The following is a 25,327-nucleotide window of genomic DNA, read 5'->3' as shown; positions in this document are numbered from 1 at the left end:
AAAGAGCATGAAATATCAAATGCAGCCTGGTTCCGAGAAGGCGAATTGGAATCTTATTGCCCAACCTGTCCTGCGGTTGATCTCATTTTCAGGTATACCCTTTGCTATTATATACCGTATACTTTTGTATCTTTCCAATTATTCTATCTTCAATTTTTTATACACCTTTATATCTCGGTTTACATCTCTTGGACGAAGCTGCGTGTAGGTGGCGTGGGTGGTTCATTCAGAGCGCAAGCTTTTCAAATTGCGGGACGCGCTCCCTTCCAACAATACATGGACCCCGCCCAAAAAGCCCAGCATCTCCAGACAAGCTCCATGAGCACGTGGGACGGTTTCCGTCGGTTTGCCAGACACTCGCGCTCCAAGTAGCTAGCCCGACTTCGCCGTCTACACCCTCCCTGCGCCATCTCGGTGCCCGATACACGGCTGCGAAACATCCTAGACCGTCGCATCCGACACACTTTGTGTTCTCGCCCATCGACCTTGCAGATTGCTGGGGCGTTGGTGGGGTTGGTTGCGAAGCCGACAAATCCACAGGCGAGCCAGCCATAGCTGCGACAGGGCCTTGCGCAGAAATGCCGGCCTTTACGACGAGCCAGGAGTGGCTTCACCAGTCACAGCTGCTGCTCGAGGCTCGCCCCTCAACTGTATGACCGCCCGCCCGCCCGAGGACCTATCGAGCTAGCCGTTCCCGCAACCTGCCTGCCGCACCATGCCTCGCCTCTCCATGTTTCCCTGCCATGCTAACCCACAGCTAGACGAGGATAACGACGCGCTACTCGGTCCGCCCCGCCGAGAGGAAGCCGCCCAAGGACGGCGAGGCGCTGCCGGACGCTAAGCCGCCGCGCGCGCGCCTGGTGCTCAAGACGTACGACGACGCCAGCGGCGCGTGCCTCAAGTACCGCACCTCCAAGGCCGCCGAGGTCTCGCGCCTGGTCCAGCTGCTCGGCAGCCTGGGCCGGCGCATGGCCGCCCTCCCGCCCCGCGACGACGGGCTGCTCGACTCGTCCGCCCCGGCAGCATCGTCGGCCGCGCCCGAGGCGGCGACTGCCGACTCGGCCGCTCTAGCCGCACAAGCCTCGGCCGGGACATCACAGCAACAAGGAGGCGCCGCGGGAGGTGCCAAGGGCAAGAAGAAGAAGGGGAAGCGGTAGTCCATAAGTCATGCCTAGAGTTTTCGATGACATTGAATCGGCTGGGACAACGCTAGAACGTCGTGGGCACAGAAAGGAGACGTGCGATTATATACACACGGAATAAATCCGGGATCCAAACCAAAATTCTTCATAAGATTATCTGTGGCATTACGTCTTGAGAGTATTTCTCTACACAAAATGCAGCATACCGCCGTCCATATCCGGGTTCCTACTATCCTAATCTTCGTCCTTGTACATAAAATAAGAACAAAATGATGGACTCCAAACGCCGCTTCCCGAGGTGTATAAGCACATCGGCGGTGCTAGACACAGATGACCAAACAAAATAGGTGGCTACACAAGACGCTTGAAAAGAAGGGGCCGTAAGAAGGGAAGTTTATATAAACAAAGGTGGGATGGGTTGAAAGAGTAAAGGGCATAAACCAGAGGCTGTGATATGAAGATAAAAATGGTGGGTATACAAGAGAAATCGAGCAAGAGTGGCGATGAGGCAAAGGGCACATCAGCGCTCAGAAGTCGTCGTCAAAGGTGAAGTCGCCACCGTTGCCTCCGGCGGGCTCGGGGGTAGAGTCTGACTCCTCTTCTGCGACCTTCTTGGATGTGCTCGCCATGACACCGGCCTTCTGGTACTCGCCCACGCGCTTCTCGAAGAAGTTCGTCTTGCCGCCCAGGGAGATGTTCTCCATGAAGTCGAAGGGGTTGGATGCGCGGTAGACCTTGTCGTTGCCGAGGGCAACGAGGAGACGGTCTGCCACGAACTCGATATATTGCTTCATGAGGTTCGAGTTCATGCCAAGCAGAGCGCAAGGCAGGGCCTCGGTTAAGAACTCCTGCTCGATGTTGACAGCATCGACGATGATCTTCTGGACCGTCTCCTTGCTGGGCCGGTTCTTCATGTGGGAGAAGAGCAGGCAGGCAAAATCGGTGTGCAGACCCTCGTCACGGGAGATGAGCTCGTTGGAGAAGGTCAGACCCGGCATCAGACCGCGCTTCTTCAGCCAGAAGATGGATGCGAAGGCACCACTGAAGAAGATACCCTCAACGGCGGCAAAGGCAATGAGCCGCGAGGCAAAGGTCGACTCCTTGTCGGAAATCCACTTCAGAGCCCAGTCGGCCTTCTTACGGATGCATGGAACTGTAGGATCAATATTTGTCAGTGCCTGGTAGGTTAGAGGCGAGGCGTTGAGTCGAGAGAGAACATACTGGTATCAACAGCGTTGAAGAGGTATGTGCGCTGGGCAGGCTCCTTGATGTAGGTGTCGATCAGGAGCGAGTAGGTCTCCGAGTGGATGTTCTCCATCATGATCTGGAATCCGTAGAAGCAACGGGCCTCGGGAACCTGAACCTCGCCGCTAAAGCGCTCCACCAGGTTCTCGTTGACGATGCCATCCGAGGCGGCAAAGAAGGCGAGGATATGCGAGATGAAGTACTTCTCATCTTCGTTCAGCTTGTTATTCCAATCGTGGAGGTCCTTGGACAGGTCGATCTCCTCGGCTGTCCAGAACGAGGCCTCAGCCTTCTTGTACATCTGCCAGATCTATGCAATGACTCCTGTTAGCATGGGGTCTGGTTAAGAAGATAAATGGGGACCACTTTACGCGTCGACGCGTTACGTACCTCGTGATACTTGATGGGAAAGAGGACGAATCGTTGAGGGTTTTCTTGCAGAAGAGGCTCATCGCACTCTAGGGACTCGACGACAGACACGTTCGACACCTCCTTCTCATCCACGGGTGCAGCCTTCACGGGCTTCTTGTCAGTGGCGATGGGGGCATCCTCCGCGGGAGAGGCCAGCGACGAATCGAGTGGGCGGTTCTCCTTGTCAGCCACGCCGAAGTCGAGCTTCTTGACAGGCGACTCCATCTTGAACGACTCAATGGCAGATGCGGCCTAGAGGGTGGCGAGTTAGCTGAGGGGGCTCGAAAAAGCGAGTCTCCGGGGCAACGGCGGGAGGTATTGAGGGAGAACCAACCTGCTTGGACGGAGTGTTCTGGAGAACCATGATGGCGAAAAGGATTGCGCGCAACAGGCAATGTGTATGCAAAGATAGTACAGGTATGGAATCGAGTTACTTGCAGGACGACGTCTAGATGTTGAGAGTGGTGGCGGACAAGATCTTGGGCTGTGGTGTGAGGATGGAAAAGTATGGATGGACCAGGTGAGAATTAATTCTGGCGGAGCATCTCGACGGATTATATGCAGCAGCTGGATATGGGCCTACGCGCGCCTTTGTCCAAACGCGTGTGGAGCGGGCGCAAAGACGCGTCCAGGAGATGGGTTTGCAACGCCGCTAAAGTGGCACTGGCACAGCGACGACCCCACTGCTCACGCAAATTTGTCAAACAAGGCGCCAACTTCTGGCTCCGTCATCGCAGTTGCCCGGCCACCCGCATCACTCAGTCGACAGAGCTTGGCAAACGGGTGACCTGCGAAAGACGTGCGGCAAGCTGCCCCCAAAAAAGGGCAGGTTTCACGTTATTCTGATCCTTGTCAGGTCCGAGCCCCAACAACCCCTGCCACGCCCTGGTCTGTGGACCCCTTTAAATGGCATCCCACGGTCGCGTCAATCTCGCGTCTAGGGGCCCACAATACCGCGTTTCGTTTCGATACGATTTGGCATGACTCCAAATCGACCATTGACTTTGGCTTTGGTTGCCGGAGAGCGAAGCCCGCCCCGCCCGTGCCCATGACCGTCCAAGAGGCTATCCTCGACTGCTAGCTCCCAGCCGTGGATTAGATCTCGTTCCCGACACCCGAACCCCTCCATTCTCGTATAATCCCCCCGCCTGGGCAAAATGTCGTCCTCGAAAGGGAGCAGCAAGCGCACCAAGTTCGCTGAGCTGCGGGCACTACGCCAGTCGGGCAAGAAGACGTTTGATGCATACGAAGTCGAAAAAGTCGACTCGCTATACGAGGAAGTAGACGAGGATAGCTACAAGAAGCTCGTTCGCGAGCGACTCAACCAGGATGACTTTGTTGTCGATGACAACGGCGAGGGGTACGCCGACGATGGCCGCGAGGACTGGGACCGTGTTCCTGTCTATGACGATAGTGAAAGCGACGGGGCAGCACCCCGCAAGACCGGAAAGTCTGGTATGCCTCCCCCTCGTTACCCCGGCCATGTCTCTCGGCAGCGGAGCCTTGCCCCCGCGCCGGCCGGTCTCTATCTTGGCTGGTGGATATGTAACGGTGTTAACAACGACTCTAGCAGTAGCAGCAGTAGCAGGGAAGCGCGCTCGAGATGAGGACAGGGCCAAACGGGACGCAAACGACCGAGACATATCCGAATACTTTTCCAAGGGCGCTCCGAAAGCGCAGCAAAAGCCAAAGGTACAACCGCATACATGCCCCAATGCCGCCCGGCCGGCTTGCGGACGCAGCCGACTGACGTACGACCGGACTTCTGTGTAGGCCGTCAAGACGGAGGATGACGACAAGTTCCTGGCAGACCTTCTTGGTGAGGTTGACAGCAACACTCGCCTCACCACCCACAAGAGCGCTGCCACGAAGCCAGCCGAGCGTCGCAAGGGCCGCCCTCTCTCCCCGGGCCCTAGCGCACGCCAGCCTCGACCCAAGAAGGCAAAGACGAGCGATAGCCGGCGTGCCCTGCCGCCTCGCGCGACAGACAATACAGCGCTTTCAGACGACGAGGGGTTCGTCCCAGCACCCTCAAGTCCCGGCAGTCCTGGGCCTGCCCCGCTCGCATTTGACGACGATGTGCTCATGAGCGATCCTGTCCCCTCGTCGCCGGCATTCAAGGCGGCGGCGCGGAAATCTCTGCACCAAGAAGGAGGCGAGAGTGGACACCGCACCCTAATTAAGAAAGAGGTAGTGGAAGAGGACGACGAGGATACAATGGAGGTTTCCCATGCCGGCGCCATCGCCTCTTCCAGCGTTAATCTAGCAGCGTCCAAGCCGGCAAAGAAAGCGCTCAAGCCGCCGGCTCCGGAACCGTCGAGGGTCGAGTCCAAGGTTGAAAAGGATGTGAGCGCTACAGAGGAATTGGATTCTTCGTCCTGGACGCAGATTACACAGGGTCTCAACGTTGTCAGCTCGCTGGCCGAGGGTGTTCCGGCCGGCAAGATGGACGCGGCCGATGCGGTCGAGGAGGATGGGAGTCTTCGCATGTTCTGGCTGGACTATGCCGAAGTCATGGGCAGCCTCTGCCTGTTCGGCAAGGTGCTCAACAAGAAGACCAAGCTATACACCAGCTGTTTTGTAAAGGTGGACAACATCCTCAGGAAGCTGTACTTCCTCCCGCGGCAGTTCAGGGTACGACAGGGAGAGGAGCATGAGGACGAGTCTGTTGGGATGCAGGACGTGTACGGCGAGGTGGACGGGCTCATGACCAAGATGGGCGTGGACATGCACAAGATCAAGGCATGCTCGCGCAAGTATGCGTTCGAGCTGCCCGACGTTCCGCGAGAGGGTCAGTACCTGAAGTGCCTATACCCCTACACCAAGCGAGCGCTGGATGGCGACCAGGCGGGCGAGACATACTCGCACGTGTTTGGGACCAACACATCGCTATTTGAGCAGTTTGTGTTGTGGAAAAACATCATGGGCCCATGCTGGCTCAAGATCGAAGACGCCAACTTCAGCGCGGTGCGCAACGCGTCGCACTGTCGGCTCGAGGTGCTTGCGGAGCACCCGGCCATGATCTCGACGCTGAGCGAGGCTGAGGCACCGGACCCGCCACCGTTGACAGTGATGAGCATGGCGCTGCGCACAAAGTTCAACGCCAAGGAGAACAAGCAGGAGGTTCTGGCCATCAGCGGGCGCGTGTACGAACAGGTCTCCCTCGCGGAAACTGCGCCGGCAGACAAGCTGGCGTGCCGAACCTTCACCGTCATACGGCCGGCCGATGGCCAGGCCTTCCCCGTAGGATTCGAGGCGCTGGCCAAGGATAGGCGGCGGCCCAAGGGTGTGGCGGCCAAGACGGCGCGGAACGAGCTGGACCTGCTTTCCTTCTTCCTGGCCCAGGTGGACAAGGCAGACCCAGACGTGGTGGTGGGCCACCAGCTCGAGGGTGCCGACTACAGCGTGCTGTTGAGCCGGCTGCAGGACAAGAAGGTGCACCAGTGGTCCCGTCTGGGGCGGCTGCGGCGGTCGCAGTGGCCGGCGTCGATGGGGCGGACGGGCGGCAACGTGTTCGCAGAGCGGCAGGTCATGGCGGGGCGGCTGCTCTGCGACCTCGCCAACGACATGGGCAAGTCGGTCATGCCAAAATGCCAGTCGTGGGGCCTGACCGAGATGTGCAGTCTGTATCTGGCAGGGGCTGGCCAGCGGCGGCTCGACGTGGACAGCGAGGTGGCCCTTCGGACATGGGCGGCAACGCGGGACGGGCTGGTGGACTATCTGGCGCACATGGAGGCCGACACATACCTAATGGCGGCGCTGGCGCTGCGCACACAGATCCTGCCTCTGACAAAGGTGTTGACCAACTTGGCGGGCAACTCGTGGGCGCGCACACTCACGGGCACCCGAGCGGAGCGCAACGAGTACATTCTGCTGCACGAGTTCCATCGCAGCAAGTACGTTTGCCCAGACAAGCCTGTGTTCCGCGGGCGCGAGGCCCGGGTGGTCAAGGAGGAAGACGAGGACGAGGCCAAGGCTGGCGGCGGCAAGAAGAAGGATAAGTACAAGGGAGGTCTCGTGTTCGAGCCTGAAAAGGGGTTGTACGACAAGTTTGTGCTCGTCATGGACTTCAACTCGCTGTACCCGTCCATCATCCAGGAGTTCAACATCTGCTTCACCACGGTGGACAGGTCGTCGCTGACGGCCAAGGACGAGGACGAGGTGCCCGAGGTGCCATCGGCTAAGCTGGAGCAGGGCATTCTGCCACGCCTGATCGCCACGCTGGTCAGCCGGCGGCGACAGGTCAAGGCGCTGATGAAGGACAAGACGGCAACGGCGGAGGAGTTGGCGACGTGGGACGTCAAGCAGCAGGCGCTCAAGCTGACGGCCAACTCGATGTACGGGTGTCTGGGTTTCGACAAGTCGCGCTTCTACGCGCGGCCGCTGGCCGTACTCACGACGTACAAGGGCCGTGAGATCTTGCGCAGCACCAAGGAGCTGGCCGAGAGCAACGCGCTGCAGGTAATCTACGGCGACACCGACTCGGTCATGATCAACGCCAACGTCGACAGCTATGCGGCCGCGCGCCGTGTCGGCATCGACTTCAAGCGCGCCGTCAACGAGCGCTACCGCCTGCTGGAGATCGACATCGACAACGTGTTCCGCCGCATCCTGCTGCAAGCCAAGAAGAAGTACGCCGCAGTCAACCTGATCGAGGTCGACGGCCGTCTGGTCGAGAAGATGGAGGTCAAGGGCCTGGACATGCGCCGCCGCGAGTACTGCGCCCTGTCCAAGGAAGTCTCGGCCCATATCTTGAGTGAGATTTTGTCTGGCGACGAGACCGAGGCATCGGTTGCCCGAATCCACGAGTACCTCCGCGACATGGCCGCCCGCATGCGCGCCGCTACGGTGCCGCCGCAGAAATATGTCGTCTACACGCAGCTAGGCAAGGCGCCGCGCGAGTACCCCAATGCCGACTCGATGCCTCAGGTCCAGGTTGCCCTGCGTGACCTTGCTCAAGGCAAGACGGTGCGCAAGGGCGACGTTATATCGTACATCGTCACCACCGGGTCCGAACCCGTGGCCAAGCGCGCCTACACCCCAACTGACGTGTTGAAGGCCGACTCGGGCCTGACCCCAGACGTCGACTGGTACATGGCCAAGCAGATCTTCCCTCCCGTCGAGCGTTTGTGTGCCAACATCGTCGGCACCTCGACCGCCCAACTCGCCGAGAACATGGGCCTGGATCCACGCCGCTATGCTGCTGGCCCCTCGCCCGCTGGCCAGGCCACAGGTGGCGCCGACGGCCTTGACATTCACCCGCTCGAGTCGCAGCTGCCCGACGAGGTCCGCTTTGCCAACTGCGCCCGCCTACAGCTCCGGTGCCGCGCCTGCAAGCTCGTCTCGACTTTTGAAGGCATTGGTGCGGCCGATAACGAACAGAAACAGCAACAGGATAAACAGCAGCCCGAGTCCGACATGGCCAGCAACAGTAGCAGTACGATCAAGGTCACGGCCTCGGGCATGGCCTGTGGGTTGTGTGACGCCAAGCTGTCACCCATCTCGGTGGTGGCGCAGGTCGAGCACGCGGTGAGATCGGCGACGGCGCGCTACTACGAGGGCTGGCTGGTGTGCGACGACACCTCGTGCGGCGCGCGCACCTGCCAGGTGAGCGTCTACGGCACCCGCTGCCTGGGCCCCAAGGGCCTGGCGCTCGACTGCCAGGGCCGCATGCGCTACGAGTTCAGCGAGCGCGACATCTACAACCAGCTCGTCTACCTGGCCAGCCTCTTCGACGTCGACAGGGCCCGCGCCCGCGCCGACGCCGCGTCCGCCAGCGAGCCCACAAGGGAGAACCTGCGCGTGCTCGCCGAGCTCAACCGCGCCCGCTTCGCCACCGTCAAGGCCGTTGTGGACCGCTACCTGGACAAGTGTGGCCGCCAGTGGGTTGCCATGGATACCCTATTTGCCAAGCTTGGCTTTACCGCCGTAGCATGATTGCCACTAGCCTTGGAACCCTTTGTACTTGTTTCTTCTTTGCTGTTCGAGCCTTTTTTTCTATTTTTTTTTTCTACTTTTTTTCTCTTGTAATATCTGTATTCTTGACTTGGCTCGTCTCGAGAGTGCCGACGTCTGCATGTCGTCGCCGGGGTGACGGGTATATGATGTTTACACAGCCTGTCCAGCACGCGAATTGGAGGGGTCGGGACGAATAATGGGTATCTAGTATGGTGTCATAATCATCTCTCTTGGATGCAGTGTTTTCACGTATTTTATTTAGCGTCCCAGAAGCAAATAAAGCCAAAGTGCCACCTGTCCAACATCCCGCGCCGCGCCCCAGTAGCAAGCACCACATCCTTTGCTGTCATCCTCATCTCGTTCAATCACAAACAGGCGCAGAAGCTCGCTCGGATCTGGAGTATGGGGAAGGGCAGTGGGGATGGGAGAAGAGAGCCACGAGTGCGAGGGCCATCAAAGAAATATGAATGCGAGGTTTAGGATTTCTCAAAAGCGAAAATGACACTAGCAAGCGTCGAATATGTTGCATGAACTCATCATCCCAGCCATCCCTTAGTCTAAGCGCCATCCCGTCGTCTTCACCCATCATACTTTGTCTGTTCCGTCCGTCCTCCCAGGTAGAAACAAGAAGAAAGAAAGAAAAAACAGCGGGGGAAAACAGGCAAGGGAAAAAGAGGATCGAGGGCGATGAGAAAAACTAGAATAAAGTGCGGAAAGGACAAATGTCCCAGTGCTGGGACAAAGACGGGGAAAGCACTCGGAATTTGCCTCGAGAGGGGGCGAGAGATGATGGCTCAATTAGCAGACGAAAACGTCAGTGGGGAGCAGAACGAATACCAAACATAAACAGGTGCAAGTACTCGTGAATATGACAGGGGAAGAGGATGCCAAAAGACGGAGGATGAAGACGAAATAAAGAAGAGGAAAAAAAAACAGACGAAAGAGAAAGATACGAAACGAATCAAGAAAGACGAGGCAGCAGACCGCGGGGCCCTTCCTGTACTCCCACTTCGTATCATGCCAGCGCCGCCACCCTCCCACGCCCACGACTATAACATGGGTTACTGGGGAGTTTCGGGCTGGCCAGTTTTGTGAGGGAAAGATAATAAACACAAGTAGAATCGAACACAGGAGGACAAGAGGGGAAAATGGATCCGCCAGACCAAAGAGTGCCTGGACGGTTGGTCTATGAGGGTGGTGGAGGAAGATGGAATTGCACGTAACTGAAATCCGAGGTATCGTGAGGAAGGGAACGACCAAGTTTGACGGCGCTTTTGATAAACAAAGAACAACGGCAAAAACGAAAACACCAACACATAAGAGGGACTTGCTTTTTTTGTGATTCCTTGTTTTTTTCTCTTTTTTTTTGCAGTTTCGTTTTCTCTCCGTCTTCCAAGAATGAGTCTGGGGAGTCGCGCGGTTTTTTGGCCGAATACCCTGTAAATGCAAGCAACAAGCACGCCCCTTCTATGCACATGTGGCCGAGAACGGTGAAATGAATGGCAGATGGGACGAGTATACCGTGGAAACAACACGGATCCTCATCGCGCCAAGGAGAAGAAACGGAAGGGGACGGCGGGTGGGAGGAGACAAGTCAAACATGCAAACGTGCACCGCAAGACATGCTGGCCTGACATGTGGGGTCTCCCCCTCAGGCGCGTCCCTTGGTCGTGTCGGGTGTGACCTTGGAAAGCGCCGGTGATACCGCCGTCGAGGGTGGCGATGCCGGGTTCTCCGTCTCCATGTTCGCAAGAAGGCTGCGCGATCGTTTCGTTAGCTTCGTTGGAGACCGAAACCTGGCGCTCTGCGCCGTAATCCCGTCTGGGGCTCAAACTCACCTGAACGCGTTCACCGACTCCCTGGTTGGCGGGGTTCCCGTCCTGGAAGACGCGCCGGAGTCCTCGCCGGCGCGGGCAAAAGCGCCACCAGCACCAAGCCTGTTGGCGCGCCCACTGTTGCTGCGGCTCGCAAACATGGAGCTGGGTCCAAAGGTGGCGTTCTGTGAGCTTGTCCTCGTGGCCGATCCCTTGAGCCGTCTCAGATCGTTCATATCGATCGTGTTTTGGTTGGGGGCAGGCTGGCCGTAGTTTGACGGTCCCCGTCCGTCGCCGCCACGGCCTCCCATGGGTGGCCTTCCGCCAGGGCCGCCCCGTTGGTTGCCCCGCGCGTTCTCGGCTGCCTTCTGCGCTGCCGCCGCCTCAGCCTCGGCGCGGACCTCGTCCAGCGTCTTGGGCCCCTTGTTGGCCTCCTTGGAGTGCCAGCCGGAACGGCGGAGATCCACCATGTCCATCAGCATGAACTTGAGACGACTCGGCAGCTCAGGCATCCTGACCATGGCGTCGATGCGCTGGAAGTAGGCGTCCATCATGTGTTTGCCCTGCGTCTTCTCCGTGTTGACATCCAGGTTGCCTCCAATGGTGCGCAGCAGCTTGGAGAGCGACTCGATCTCGGCCTCGTCGGGCACGCCGCGGTAGTCGACGAGCTTGCGCACACACTCGTGCATGATGCGCTCCGTCAGCATGCCAAGCTTGTAAAGCTCACCGATGAACTGAACAAGACCCAAGCCTCGCCTCTTGGCGGCCGCCGCGATATAGTACTCGTCTGAGAGCATGACGGCCTCGCCGGCCTTGGGCTCATCGCCCTCCTTGGGCTCTGGCAGGTCGACCTTCCAGCCGCGCTCAAACTCCTCCTGACAGCGGTTGAGGAGGTACTTGCGGAACAGGGCACCACCACTGACCACATTTCCATGCTTGTCCACGATGCTAACATCGCGGATCTCGGGGCTCATGGTATCCAACATGCGCTTGCAGAACTTGGCGTACATGGACGCCCAGTGCGCCTCGTCCGTAGCTTTCTCGAACGTGAGCTGGATGACCTGGCGCAGCGTACGGCCATCCTGTTCGTCCTTGGACTGGGCCGCAATGGTGAGGATCTGGTCGGCAATCTTTTCGAACTTCTCGGGCGTCATCTTGTTCAGGGCAGCCTTGACCTTGCGTTGTACCACCTCCGGCTCAAGGAGCTCACCCGCAGCGCCCGCGGGAGCAGCCGCGGCCTTGTTACCGATGCTGCGCGGCTTCCATCCGCCGGCCGAGACAGTGATGGGCTTGAGGTCGAGGCCCTGCGTAAGGGGCATGGTCTTAGCAGCCTGCGCTTCGTTCTTGGCGCTGAAGTCACGCTTGCTTCCGCCGCGCGTGGTTCTGCTTCCCTGGCGGGGCGAGTTGGGGATGTTCATGCTGTTGGACGGCGTGCGTGCCATCATGTTGCCACCCGGGAAACGTCCGAATGAGCCCATACCACCGGGCATGTTGTTGATACCACCCCGTGGAGGCGGGCCCATGCGGTCGCCCGGACCTTGAGTGAGTTTGGATGGCGGCGCAATGAAACCACTACCCATACCTCCGCCTCCAAAGTTGCCAGCACCAGGGCGCGAGTTCTGGCGTCCAGACCCTGGCGCCGGTGTCCTGGCCGAGGCCGACCTGGAGCCTCCGTCGCCATCGCCGATGAGGGTCTTGACCTGTTGCCCAAACTCCATGGATGGCTGCTCCGTGAACACCTTCTGAAACTGGAGCAGGAAGTTGGAATCGTACTTGAAGCTCTTGCCCTTGCGGGCGACGGCAACGTTCAGGGCCGGGTTGGGAGACTGGATGCCAGCAGGATACAGGCTGGGCGCAATCACCTCGAGAAATCGGGCCGATTTGAGCGACTGCAGGGCTGCACTGGGCTGCGGTGGCTCCACGGAACTCGTTTTGAGTGGTGCAAGGTTGAGAGCGGCGGGCTTTGAGCGTTTACCCTCAGTGGTGCCTGGCTTGGTGGCCGAAGAGGACGCCGTGGTGCCGCCGACACTTAGAGATGCCAGCTTGTCAGCCACGGAGCTGACGCCCGGGGCTGCCGATTCCTTGGCGTCTGTAACCTTGGCGGCCGAGGCATCCGTGGTGGGTTTGCCGCTTTCCTTGGCCTCTGCCTCGGCCAGTTTCTTCTCGCGTTCCTCTTCGAGACGCTCCATCTCTCGCTCCTGCTCCTGGAGTTTGCGGTCGTTCTCGGCTGCGTTCTTGGCCCGGTTCTCTTCGTCGAGTCGCTTCTTTTCCTCAAGTACAACCTTCTTCTTGGCCTCGTACTCGGCAGCCTTCTTCTCACGCTCCGCTTCCGCCTCCTCCATCTCGCGGATCATACGCTCCATCTCTTCTTCCTCAGACTCCTTGGGCTCGGGTGCCGGCTCCTTCTCAGCCTCGGCAACGGTGGTTTCCGGAGCTTGAGCCTGAGTCTCGCTGGGCGCAGCATTAGTCTGTGGTGTGTCCTTGGTCTCAGTTGGCTTGTCGGCAGCAGCCTTGGGAGCCTCCTGATCAGCGACGTCCGCTTTGACCGCTTCATCCCCACTGCCCGGAGCCTTGGTAGTCGGCTTGTCGGCAGGAGCATCTGCTGTTTGAGGCGCGGCGTCCTTTGCCTCGACCGGTGGACCAGCCGTCTGTGACTTGAACACCTGCTCCCTGAACTCGCTTCTCAATTGCTCGGCAGTTTTGGAGCTCTCCGACCGAGCATGCGACGGCGCGGTCGTTTTCGGTGGAGGTGTTGAAGAAGAGCTGACTACTGGTGGGGTTTTAGACTGTTGTACGCTAGGAACCGGCGATGCAGGTGCTTTGAGGCTGTTCAGGTCGACAGCCTCCCCTGCAGCATTCTTGATCGTAATCTTGGTGGCGGCCTTCTTCGGGATGACAAAGGACGCAGAGGATGAAACGACGGCCGGCTTGGCGCTCGCGGCGTGCACCGGTGCTGCGGGCGCCTGCGTTACTGCTTGCGACTGCGGATGGCCGGTGCTAGAGTTGGGCCTCTCCGATACCTGCGAAGCATTCCGCGACATAGGCTGAGCCTGGGGTGGGTATGGACCCTGCGTGTAAGGCTGCTGGAACCCAGGGGAGGGAGATGGGCCCGGGGGCGGTATGCCGTATGGTATCGATGGCGGCATTTGAGGGTACTGCGGGTAGCCCATGCCCATCATGGACTGCTGGCGTGGGTCGAAGGGGGGAGGGAAGGGGTATGTCTGCTTTTTGTAAGTCAGCAAGCGATCGAAGCCACCACTTGTCGGTGACAAGTCAATCTTTTCTCCATAGACAAGGGGGGTCGAATCCAGCTCGGAAGCGACGTTGAGGATGAGTGGGGCACCCTGCAGGCGCGGTTGGTCGCGCTGGGGTGCGACTGCGACTACGGTCATCTTGACTGCGTCACCGCCAGGGTTGGCCCTATTGCCTGCTGTCCTCTTTGTCTTTGGAGGGCTGTGCCGGCAGGAGGTGTCATTTACATTTGGGTAAGCCGGCGGGATATATGCGTTGAACCCTTGTTGCGGCGGGTGGACGGGTAGCGACTGGTTCATCGTCGGTGTGCCCGGGTTGGGCATCGCGTTGCCCATGGCGGGACTGCCCCGTGGCTGGGGAGAACTCTGGTAGGGGGGCATGCCCCGCTGGTTCTGCGGGTAGTTCATACCGCCCCGCCCCTGTCCACTATGTCCTCCACCACGGCCGTGACCGTACTGGCCGGGAGGGTATCCCATGGGGTTGTTGTAGCCGCCGGCGTTGTAGCCACCGCGACCACGTCCGCCCGATGGGCCAAACCCGCCGCCGCCTCTTGCGATGCCAGGACCGCCGTGACCTCCTGCGTTATCATGGACAGAATGTGTGCTTCCATGGCGCATGTGTGGAGATCCAGACCCCATCGGGTGAGGGCCCTGTGAAAGGTGCTTCATGTGGCGCTGGGGAAACGGAAAACTCAAAAGTTAGCACATGCGCGGCACGACACAGAAACTGCTAGGTTTGTCGATGTTTATCGCACTGGAGAGAGGATGCTTTGGGTACGAATGATGCGAAGCTAACGCAGCAATGAGGATGCATGGTGGGGCAGACTGGGAGGGGACGAGGCAATAAGGGAAAACTGAGATCCGGACAAACCTCGCCATCTCCACCAAGGCTGCCAAACTTCATACTCGGTCCGTCCTGCGCCATCGGGGGTGGTCGACCTCCACTAGCAGATGGCTGAGGGATGGGAGAAGGTGAATGCGCCGGTGAGGGAACGCGGGCATTATTCCCTGGGATGGGAATGGGAGCAGATGTGCCCTGCTGGGGTGTGCTGTGGGCGATGGCAGGAGATTCCTTGTAGCCAAACTGAATGTTACCCTTGGAGCCTCCCACAGGGCCTCCGTTGGCAATGTAGCCGCTTGGGCCGTTCGCGCTGATGGTGACCGAGCTCTTCCGGTCGTGGCCGTTAGTGGCAGCACCGTGCGCAACAGCCGGGGCGGTGGGTGCAGTTGCCGGCAGAGCGGGCGTGATCGCCTGGCGACCGTTTACTGGCGACGCGGACGCGGGCTTTCCATGTTGCTGGCCACCTGGCGCAGAGGAACCGACCACCACGGGCGGAGGGTTCGATCCAGCCGCACTCAACGGCGTCGCGATAGGCTTCTTGGCAGCACCGGCGGCTGAAGCATACGACGTTGTCGAGGGAGCACTGGGGTTCTGCGCCGGGGTTTGGTCCTGGTTTGCAGTAGAAGTCATAAGGACACTTGGTCGGCCGTCGCAGCGGTGGGATCTAGGTGTGCGCGTTGGGCGGAGTTCGTGGTCGTGGGGGTCGGGTTGCCCGGGCGGAAAGTCAAGTCGGCAAGCCGAGTGTCAAAATCCAGGCCTGTCGTCGTCGAAATAGCGAGAGTGGCGGTCGCGCGTGGTCAGCAAGGCCGAACTGGCGATATGACCGGCGGGCGAGGAATGCTCCGTCTTAACCGCTGCGGCTCGGGAACAAAAGGCGGTCACAAATGGGCGTGCCTAGGGCTGGTGCGAAAGAGTGCACTGTCGCAAGAAGCGCTCTGGACTTCGATCCAAGCTTGGCTCGATCTTGCCCTCGATTGCGGCGACAAAGAATGAGACCTGCGCGGAATGTGGCCGCTGAAATGAATTAGGGAGAAAAGGAATAGAGATCCCGATTTTATTAGGGGAGCAATATCACAGACCCCGTCAATGTGATTCTGTGATGAGGTGCAAAATGCCGTCGTCACAGAATGTGGTGGAGGAGGGGGAAAAAAAGAGGGAGGAGGGAGGGAATGGAGGAGCCGGTTGATGCCCCAGTCTCTTTCCCTCAGATTTTTTTTTTGCCCTTCTCTTTTTTTTCCCTTCCCGGTTTACCTTCGGCAGCGTCAGCCACACAAATGTGGCGCCACCTACAAGAAATTGTGTTTGCGTTTAGTGGGGCAAATCCAATGGACGGTTGGTGGAACGTACAGATTCCAGAGTGCGGGTGTTGCAGCCTGTGAACCACCGAGAGCCTGAGTGCTGGATCTGGGTTCTGCACAGGGACAAGCGGGTCGGCATTGGAACTTCAGGGTCCTCTGCCGAATCATGTACTAAAAAATTAGCTCAAGAGGACGCCAACGCTGCGGTTTCCAGGCCCGTCATCAAATCTGGCGTCTATATCCGCACAGAACCCGTTGGTGCACGCCCAGCAGACCCAGCTTCAGTTGTGCACGGCTTCACGTTCCTTCGTATCTTGGGTCGCTCTGAGCCGGGCGCCTCTTCACAATGGGCTTGTTCATTTTAAGCCGCACACTTTTTTTTTTTACCCTCCCACCCTCAACTCAGGAATTTTGTCAGATGTGGTAAAAGCGCTAAAGAACGGTTGTTATCCCGAATCAGCCCAATCCGACTCAGGGGCTTGTAATCGCCCAGCCCTGGCACCGTCCTTCGAGTCATTAAACAGGAGTCCCACAAACAGGAAGCTTCCGCAGAAGTGTACAAGTTTCCTTGGTGGCTTGCGCGTTGACGCCAGCATTTGCTTTATCATGCTGCACCGCCGAGTCTCTGCGCGTCACTATCATGTCCCTCCACTTGCACTTTGTAGATTTGATGATTCAATTGGCTGTTTATCCGGAGGCGCTGCGTGAGCTGGTGAAGATTTGGATTCTTTATTCCGGCCGTGACGTAGACCCCGCCGATTCAGCTCCTCCATCGGGCATCAAGGCTCCGTGCAGGCCTCAGGAGCGGTACAACCAGAGCTGGCGCCGGAAACGAACTGACTCAACCCCTCTGTGCGTCCTCAACCTTCCAGAGCCCCACCGTCCTCGTCTGCCTCTTCCACTACTTCCATCCGCTGCGAGTCTGCCAATGGAGAGGGCAGCGGACCTATTTCCAGCGGGGGCGCAGCAGACGCCTGGCTATTCTCGTTTCCGAGTTGCTCAAGTTTAGTCCGCGTCATTTCGAATACATATTGGCCTAGATGCTCCACGCCTTCCATTACGACTTCTCCAGGTACATTTTTCCCGTTAGTCTCATCTGACAGGCGTCTCTGAGAAGGCCAAAGCTCGCCAGTGACCAGCGTGAGCTTGTCGGGGCGGAGGAGGAGTTTCTGGAACGCTTGTCGGAGCTCCAGGCAAGTTTCGAATACTTGCCGGCGCCCCAAAACGTAAAGACCAAGACGCGCACGGGAGAGAGCCACCGTCAGGCGGCGGATGTCGCGAAGATAGCCAACTCGTGATGTACGAGTAAGCGACAGGATGATGTCTGCCACACAGGAGGGGTAAGCTACATGAACAATGCGGCCCACACAGGAGCGGGGGGAGCAGGAACAGGAAATAGTCGTGGGCAACTTACAGTCGTTCTGCTCTCCTTGGTATTTGTCGACCGTGGTCACGACTTTGGGGAGGCCGAATATCGGGTTCCTCGCGCAACGGTGCGCCAGCACGTCCCTGACTAGTGCGCGCTGGCCTGCGTACGTTGTGAGGATGCTGATCTTGGACGCCGGGTAGCCAAGCAGCCTCATATACTGGTAAATGGCGACAGCATATTCGGCCTCGCCCGTATTCTGGATGAAGTGAGGGGTTGGCTCCGACTCGCCGTGGCCCCGGTAGTCCGGTACGTCAATGAATTGGTAGTCATATCTGAAGCCGGCGTTGGCAGCAGAGAACTCCTCGCTCGCTTCGACGTGCGGGAGGTTGCCCAGACTGTTGTATCGCCAGCTATAAAGGCTCGCTATCGACGGCCTGGCACGCCCCTGCTGGTCCAAGTTGATGGTGGGTACACCTAAGCGAACCAGACGGGAGAAGAATGACTGCTCCAGGTTGGCATAGTGGCGGAAGGCGAGGCTCTGGATGACGGGGGAGTTCTGGTAGTGGTCTCCGCAGAGGACCACGCGCTGGAGCGGCACCTTGCCACCCCGTGCCTTCTGCATAGCCAGTGGAATGAAACACTCCATTTCAGTTATCTGTGCCGCCTCTTCTATCACTACGTTGTCGTAGCGAAAGTTCAGGGAGGCGATCTCGTCACGCCTCATGGCGGCATGTGTTGAGGTCATGGCTATGATGCGGGCTTCGTTGGTGAGAAGGTAGTTGGCCTTGTCCTTGTCGCGCCGGAGTATCTCAAAGGGCCGTACATCAGCCAGTTCCGAAAAGACCTCGGAGATGTGTCGGTAACATCCAGTGGCGATGTCTAGGACAGCCTCTCTATCAGCACCCTCGGGAAAGAGAGGCTGTGGGGCGTCAGAGAAGAAGGCGGCGAAGGGGAATGCCGCAACAATGTCCGTGGCGGTGGAGGAGCTCTCGCTGATGGCGTCTGTGAATCTGGCCCAAGTCGGCTTAACGTAAGCCGAGTTGAAGTAACCAGCCGTCTCTGCCGAGTTCCCGTGAGCTCCAGGGGCGCCCATGCTCGCCGCCAGCTTGCTAACTTCTTGGAGATACCGGTCCCTGTTGTTGAGAAACGAGTCGACTCTGCCGGCCTTGCTGAAGTTGTCGCTGGTATTGAGGTCCTCCTCGCCATGCCCAAGGCGCAGGAGGTGGCGGCCGTCAATGTCGAGGGCAACAATCTTGGCAAAAAGCTGGTTGAGAGCTTGATTGCTATGCGCGATGAGTAGGGTTCGCTGCGTAGGGAAGTTGTGGTAGAGATTGCTGATGATTTGTGTCGCAACATCCGTTTTCCCCGTACCCGGAGGGCCAACAATGACGGTCAGACCGGGTTGCGTGCCAGACACAATAGCCTCTACCTGCGCAGGAGTGAAACGGATGCTGTTGAACTTGGGCGCGTCGATGGGATATGGCCCACTGTTCGAGGGCTTGTACGTAGACACATTGACCGTTTCGACCTCGGATATCAGGGCTGGCTCCGCGTCTCTCCGCCGCTTTTTGGACGGTTTCGCTGATGTGTCCTCCTCGCGACGATCGAGCGTCTCTAGGACGTAAGGAGGACCGAAGCTTCCTGAAACATCATCGCCAGGCTCCACAATCCTCCCAGGGAGGCTCTCCACAAGATGCTGCCAATCAAGGAACGTGTCTCTGAAGTCCAGCGTCTTGATGCGGTTGGGCAGCAGCTTGTAGGTAGCAGCTGCCGGATCACCATATCCTAGAAAGACCTCGTGAAGCCATGGCGCCAGCGGCACGTCTGAGAGTGATAGACTCCTGATAGATTCCAGGACCGGCTTGAAGTTGTTTTCTCGCCCGCTCCTCCGAAGCAGCACGTTGACACGACTGTAGACATCATTCTGCTCCGAGGGTAGGTTGGTCTCGGCGTCGGCTTTATACGTCTTGGCGTCTAGCCTGAGCTGGATTCGTATCGTGGAGCCACGGCGGTGGCCATCTGAGAAGGAAGAAGGGCTGTGGACCGGCCGGCCTCTGTCGTCGAATACCTGGATGACCTCGGCGGTGCGAACCGCCCGCAGCCCCCTTCGAGGTTCCCCCGGCGAGGGGTCTCTATTATCATTAGCCTCCTGGCCGGCAGCATCCACGGCGAGGAGGAACACGACATCGTCCGGTCGTAGGGCTTCCCAATCCCTCCTAGTGGCATCTGGCATGTGACGGATGTCCATGCTGACCTCGGCTCGTACAAGAGACGGGACGTCATCTCCCACCAGAGCAGGGACAGTCTCAATAATCCTGCCAGTAGTTCCTTGCAAGTCAGCAAACAGCAAAACAAGGCGCATGAGGCAGTAGATAAAGATGGAGGGCATTCGGCATACGCTGGCTTTGTGATTCTCGAGGCCATCCGGGAGCTGCCCCCGAACGAGATCTCGCCCGGTCGGCGAGACTGGGGTTTCAGTCGCTGGAGTGCTGTTTCAATATCCTTGCGAATGCCGTAGAATGCCTCGCACCTATACAGCACATAGGCTCTCCACAGGAAATCGCCCACTGAGAGATACTGAAGGTTCAGTTTCGGAAGTGCAAGCGGGCGGGCGCCATCGTAGCTGTCAGCACGTTGCAGACTCTGCTCGAACAACGTCCGTTCCGTCGGTAAGACGGGCATATCCCGCAAGGTCTCCTGGAAGGTAGGCCTCTTCTCGAACATGGATAAGAGTACTTCCATCAGGAGCTTGCGGTCCACTGCCAGGTTTGAGGGGCTGGGGTAAGATGTTCGCAGCTGCAGCCTGGATGCCAGCTCCACGAGTTCATTATCCGTCAACGGCCCCAGCAGAATCTCCAGCTCACCGCGGTCACCAATAGACCCATAATTGGACAGGGCAAGCACTGTCAGCTTGTCCTTGAAGTGCTTGAGAGCCACCCGTTGTAACCTGGCCAGGTCGGTACACCGCTGATCGTAAGCCTCGGTACGGCTAAGTTGTACGCCGGTATGATCATTGATCGTGAAGAGCGTATAATGTTGCAGCAATCCGTGTAGTTCCCGGAGAGGTTCGCTGTCCTCATCGCAATACACCGGTGAGAGGCGCATGGCAGCCAGGACGTGTAGGTCTCTCAGCAGAGTGTTGACGTAGCGCCTGGTGGGAAGTTGGCTCTGGAGGTCGATGAGAAGCTCCGTAAAGCGTTCACAGTAGGCGGCGTGCTCAGGGGTCGCACTTGGGTCGTGCAACAGGCGTAAGAAGTCGAGAATGAGTGTGTAGAGCCACATCCTCTCGAACCGCAAGCGAGCCTTGGCAGCATCATCGGCGGCGTCGTATCTCTTTGCTGAAGCCCTCCAGGCCTTGCGCAGCTGAGCATCTTGGTCCAAGAGGCCGTCGCGCTTTTCCGCCGTCGACAGGTTGTGCCATGTGGAGATGGAGACCAACGGGGCACACTCTTTGCGCACTACAGCGCAGTCCAGGGATTGGAAGGCATAGATGATGAAGGACAGTACGTGCGTCCTGACGGGCAGGGGAAGCGTCTGGTCGAGACTGATGGAGAGGACCCGACGGAACAGGCTCGAAAAATCAGTTGGTCGGTCCTCGAAGATGGGCCATGTATCGAGCCGTTCTCGCCGCTTAGTATTCGCGACGAAGACTATTAGAAGCACGTGGTGTTGGGAGGCATCCTCAACATATCCGGGCCACAGGTAACTGCGCAAGAAGTTAGCATTGACGGCGCGTGCATAGATTCACGAGGGGGACTGGCAGATGGGCCGCCTTGGAGGGGTGTTCGCCTGTTACCTCTCGAGCAGTTGGAGACTCTCCAGCGCCAAAAGCGACTTGTGCTGGAAGTTCTCACGCTCCAGCGAGCCCCATATCTCCTTCTTTAACACGTCGTTCTTGACTTTGACCTTGGCAGTTCGTGTCGATGATTTGAGCCAGTGTTGGCGGGCAAGATGCGCAAACTCAGAGTCTCTGTCGCGTGGTTCCGTGGTCGCCCGGCTGGAGCTGGCCTCGGTATGGGGCTGCCGGCCGCTTCTCAGTCGTTTCGCCGTGGGCATTCTGGGCTGCTCGCGGGGATGGCTGTCCGTCGGGCTACCGTAGCCTCTCTGTCGCGTCTCGTTGTCGCTTGTGTTGAACTTCGCATCAAGCCGGCCCAACTGCCAACCGTGTTTGGCCTACCTAGGCCCCACATGCCGCCTCGCAGAGAGCGCTGTTTGCGTTCGATCCACCTTTTTTTTCTTGTCGGGCAGTCCCTGCAGCCAGAGCGACCATTCAGACCCACCTCCAGCTCTCCATCCGTCACCCGTCGCGCCCGCGACTTAAACGGCCGGCTTTCAATTTCCTGACATGCAACTCTTGAGGAAGGCAAACGACTACTCTCAAAGCCCACGACTTACTCAACCACCTACGTACCCGCCTCCCTCGGACCTGTCTACCTAGCGGCCCGACTACGAAGCCAGGAGTCGACGCCTGCCTCCCTCATTTTGTGCCTTGTAACTTTTCGAACAAGCTCAGCGACGTCAACGCATCTCCCAGGCATTTCAAACAGGATCCCATGTCGCATTAACACGATCGGCCGCGCTTCTTGGCCCAGGCATCTTCCACGTCGCGCCTCGCGCAACAGGCGCCCGGACCTATCCGGCGACGAATCACAATGCCTTCGATCGAGGTGGCCACCCACGGTATCCAGGCTGTGGCGGATATCGGGCTCGTCCTGATAGACCTGCTGAGGCATGCCGAATCCGTCAAGCTCACAGCCTCGATAGAGCCTCCGCTCGAGAAGTCGGACTTTGGAGATTTAAATGGCCAGCTTACGCAGATACTTCCCTTGCTGAAAAGCGACAGCCCGCCCTCGGTGCGCACCCGCCAGTATGGCGTAATCGAGACTGCGGTTCGCGACATCTTCGGGAAGCTAGTGGTTTGTCTCCCCGAATCTCAGGAACTCACTTTGTTGTGTTGGTGGTTTGCCGGGACATATCGCCTACTGACACCTTCGATATCGCAAACAGGCGACAACGTCCATCGAGTCGCCCGAGTTTGTCAGGGTCTGGAATTTACTGGACCTCGTGTCGATCCTTTCCGACATGCGCCAGTGCGATCCCGTGCTGCTGTTCTGGCTTGTCGAGGAACTGCTCGATAGCCAAACGACGTCGGGCTGCCGCAGAGTCCTGGACTTTCTCGAGTCGCGCCATCAGCGCATCACAGCAAACCCCTCAGTTGCCATGCAGCTCACTATTCTCCGAAGCTGCAACGAGCTCCTTCGTCGACTCTCCCGCGCTAGGGACACCACCTTCTGCGGCAGGGTCTTCATATTCATGTTCCAGAGCTTCCCTCTCGGCGACCGCAGCTCGGTAAATCTGCGGGGAGAGTACCATGTTGAGAACGTCACCACGTTCGACCAGGATGTAGACAGGAACGGGACTCTGGACAAGATGGAAATCGACGGCCACACAGATGACACAACTTCACCCGAGGCCAAGGCGACTGCGACGAGGACAAGCGCCGCCGATGAAAGCATCCGAAAAGACATGGAAGCCCTGTATCCAGTCTTCTGGTCACTGCAAGCAAGCTTCAGCCAGCCCAAGAAGCTATTCGATCGCAGTCACTTTGAACGTTTCAAATCAGGGCTAGAGTCCACCATGGCTGCCTTCAAGGATGCACAGACAAAGCAGATCTCAAGGTCTCAGAGGCAAGAGGAAGACACCAAGACAGGTCAGAAGCGGAAACACGAAGGCGAAGGTGCAGATCTGGCAGATGCTTTCAATCCCAAGTATCTGACCAGCCGTGACCTCTTCAGGCTCGAGGCAAGTCCATCGATCTCCAGCCACGGCTGACTTTTGACGATTTTTATCCTAACTCTGCAGCAGTTGAGCGATCTCACATTTAGGAGATACATCCTCGTCCAAGCCCTGATCATCATGGAGTTCCTGCTCTCGCTCTCAGCTCAGGAAAGAGAGATAGCTGCCGTGGCCAGCGCTCCCAACAAGTCGGTCATCTATCTGGATCAGCAACTTAGCAGCGAGGATACCGAGTGGGCGAGCAAAACTCGGCTCGCAATTATAGTGCACCTCGAGACCAGCGGCGCGGGCCCAAGTGAGGGGGCCTACTTCGTGCGTATTGTCAAGACGATTCTGGCGCGGGACAAGAACTGGGTCAGGTGGAAGGCGTATGCCTGCTCGCCGATCGAGATGCCGTCGCTGCCGGCACAGTTCTTTTCAGATGCGAAGAAGTCGGCCTACCGCTCAGCGACAAGCAAGAGGCTTCGGGCCACGCCAATGAATGCATTGTCGATCGACTTTCTCAGCGACAGCAGGGACAGTTCAGGTCTGGGCAAGTTCAAGGCGGACGAGCGGTCCAGAATCCCGGACGTGTGTGCGTTCAAGAGGGCGATTGCCGAAGATGAGCTCGAAATCGACATGCCCACAAACAACCAGACCAAGGTGGCGGCAATCGAGGGCAAGGCCAGCAAGTCCTGGAGGGCCTTGAGGGTTGCAAGTCGGTCTCGCCTCGCCGTTTTTGACAAAGTCGAGGATCCGGACAGGATCGACCTTATCTTTGAAGAAGCCACGGCACAACACTCCGTAAGTGGATCGGACGAGCCGCCTGCAGGCATGCGACCCGGAGACTGCCGTCCTCTCATTCTCTCGGGGCCTGAAGAAGTGGACATGTCAGGATTGCTCCAGCTCCTGCTAGAGAGGAATCCAGGAGTCTTTGGCCTTGTCCCGGCCCATACCACCAAGGCTCGGCAGGATGGGGACAAGGGGCCTGACCGAGCGACTCAAATTCCGGTGGACGCAGCTGCTTTCGACACTATGCTTGATGGCGATAAATTCCTCGAATCCAGTGAAATCGATGGAGTGAAGTACGGCACTAGTCGGCCTGAAGCGGACAAGATCAGCCAGTCTGGCAGGATACCGGTCATGCATATGAGCCTCGATGTGAGTTATAACTGTTCATGGACCGCGACCTGTGCATATGCGGGCTCTACACGTTTGTGCAGAGAGGGACTAACACATCATCTTCACACAGGGCGCACGTCAGAGCAAGGAAACGTCATACTCGGCGCGGCACGTCCTATTCAAGCCTCTCGACATGGATGCGTTGCAACGTCAGCTTAAAGGGCGGGATGTTTCTGGCGAGAAAATTGCCGACATGATTGCGGCTTCCAAGGCAGAGATAGAGCGCGCCGAGGCGGAAAGCCTGTACGACGAGGTCATCACTAATGAGGGTCTGGAAGATGCCTGCGCCGCCCTCGAGCGCTTCCTGTATGGCCGCGGACAATCCAGCCCAGGGTAGGGCCGGCCGGGCCAGAGGTTGAAGCGCGTGCGCGCCACACACTCCATGTGCTCTGTACCCAAGTACCACTAGTGCAGGCAGTCCTTCTAATTGGAGTACTGGGGCGTCCGCCCGGGGACAAAGAAAGAGTCCCGTGCTTAGAAAAACACCAGCCACGTTTGCGGAAGGGTGCCCATCATTGCAAAGATGACCACCAAGTCACAAAGGACCCCGCTGTGTTTTTTATTTCTTCCCTCGGTGCTCTTTTTTTTCTTTTTTTCCCCCCCTCGCCGGCTCATTGGTAAATGCCAGCCCTGCGCTTTTCCACCAGCTTCGAATGCCAAAAGAGCACAGCCATGGAGGTGTAGGTAGGTCTGGCACATGCTGTTGTATCCATGTCCCATGTAGTACGGTACCGACACGTAGGTACCCGAGCAGGTGCACCCGCTTCCAGATCAATCTGCCTCTGGGTTTGAGGAGAGGCCCCAAGCCTGGCCAGCCCGGCCATTCGGAGACGGCAACAAAAAGGGCGTGTTGTGCTGGAATTGGCGCCCGTCCATCAGGAATTGAGCGCTAGCGTGATGCGGATACACGGCGGACGGCATGGCATTGATTGGATTGTTCCTTGGCAGACAATCTGTGGCGTGGCGGCCGAGCACAGACTCGGGTACCCAGACCTTGGTCGAGGCTGGCAAGTAAGAGGAGAGAGAGAGGCTACCGAGGGA

General features: G+C 58.3%; 6 protein-coding genes across 6 annotated transcripts; 3 read left to right on the top strand and 3 right to left on the bottom strand.

The window, feature by feature from the left end:
• The first annotated feature begins 25 nt into the window (after nucleotides 1-25).
• Nucleotides 26-1,695, top strand: GGTG_08205 (hypothetical protein). The gene is made up of 2 exons (XM_009226044.1): nucleotides 26-650; nucleotides 762-1,695. Exons 1-2 carry the CDS (start codon nucleotides 579-581, stop codon nucleotides 1,155-1,157), a joined length of 468 nt encoding a protein of 155 aa, XP_009224308.1. The 5' UTR covers nucleotides 26-578; the 3' UTR covers nucleotides 1,158-1,695.
• Nucleotides 1,142-3,644, bottom strand: GGTG_08204 (ribonucleoside-diphosphate reductase small subunit). Its single transcript, XM_009226043.1, has 4 exons — nucleotides 3,133-3,644; nucleotides 2,778-3,050; nucleotides 2,364-2,697; nucleotides 1,142-2,295 (listed from the first exon to the last, which is right to left on the bottom strand). The coding sequence occupies exons 1-4, from the start codon at nucleotides 3,160-3,162 to the stop codon at nucleotides 1,670-1,672; spliced, it is 1,263 nt and encodes a 420-aa protein (XP_009224307.1). The 5' UTR covers nucleotides 3,163-3,644; the 3' UTR covers nucleotides 1,142-1,669.
• A 128-nt stretch (nucleotides 3,645-3,772) lies between these two features.
• On the top strand, nucleotides 3,773-8,819 carry GGTG_08203 (DNA polymerase alpha catalytic subunit). The gene is made up of 3 exons (XM_009226042.1): nucleotides 3,773-4,253; nucleotides 4,369-4,490; nucleotides 4,572-8,819. Exons 1-3 carry the CDS (start codon nucleotides 3,956-3,958, stop codon nucleotides 8,733-8,735), a joined length of 4,584 nt encoding a protein of 1,527 aa, XP_009224306.1. The 5' UTR covers nucleotides 3,773-3,955; the 3' UTR covers nucleotides 8,736-8,819.
• Nucleotides 8,820-8,888: 69 nt separating this feature from the next.
• Nucleotides 8,889-15,815, bottom strand: GGTG_08202 (hypothetical protein). The gene is made up of 4 exons (XM_009226041.1): nucleotides 14,693-15,815; nucleotides 14,050-14,496; nucleotides 10,595-13,794; nucleotides 8,889-10,513 (listed from the first exon to the last, which is right to left on the bottom strand). The coding sequence occupies exons 1-4, from the start codon at nucleotides 15,290-15,292 to the stop codon at nucleotides 10,408-10,410; spliced, it is 4,353 nt and encodes a 1,450-aa protein (XP_009224305.1). The 5' UTR covers nucleotides 15,293-15,815; the 3' UTR covers nucleotides 8,889-10,407.
• A 703-nt stretch (nucleotides 15,816-16,518) lies between these two features.
• Nucleotides 16,519-21,510, bottom strand: GGTG_08201 (intron-binding protein aquarius). Its single transcript, XM_009226040.1, has 4 exons — nucleotides 21,126-21,510; nucleotides 19,728-21,035; nucleotides 17,375-19,644; nucleotides 16,519-17,284 (listed from the first exon to the last, which is right to left on the bottom strand). Exons 1-4 carry the CDS (start codon nucleotides 21,383-21,385, stop codon nucleotides 16,821-16,823), a joined length of 4,302 nt encoding a protein of 1,433 aa, XP_009224304.1. The 5' UTR covers nucleotides 21,386-21,510; the 3' UTR covers nucleotides 16,519-16,820.
• A 154-nt stretch (nucleotides 21,511-21,664) lies between these two features.
• On the top strand, nucleotides 21,665-24,796 carry GGTG_08200 (guanylate kinase). The gene is made up of 4 exons (XM_009226039.1): nucleotides 21,665-22,245; nucleotides 22,337-23,131; nucleotides 23,195-24,265; nucleotides 24,357-24,796. Exons 1-4 carry the CDS (start codon nucleotides 21,982-21,984, stop codon nucleotides 24,621-24,623), a joined length of 2,397 nt encoding a protein of 798 aa, XP_009224303.1. The 5' UTR covers nucleotides 21,665-21,981; the 3' UTR covers nucleotides 24,624-24,796.
• The last annotated feature ends 531 nt before the right edge of the window (nucleotides 24,797-25,327 follow it).

The sequence above is a fragment of the Gaeumannomyces tritici genome (assembly GCF_000145635.1).
Source record: "Gaeumannomyces tritici R3-111a-1 unplaced genomic scaffold supercont2.4, whole genome shotgun sequence".
Taxonomy (NCBI): Eukaryota; Fungi; Ascomycota; class Sordariomycetes; order Magnaporthales; family Magnaporthaceae; genus Gaeumannomyces; species Gaeumannomyces tritici.
Note: the sequence above shows the minus strand (reverse complement) of the source record. Positions and strands in the feature narration are given on the sequence as shown.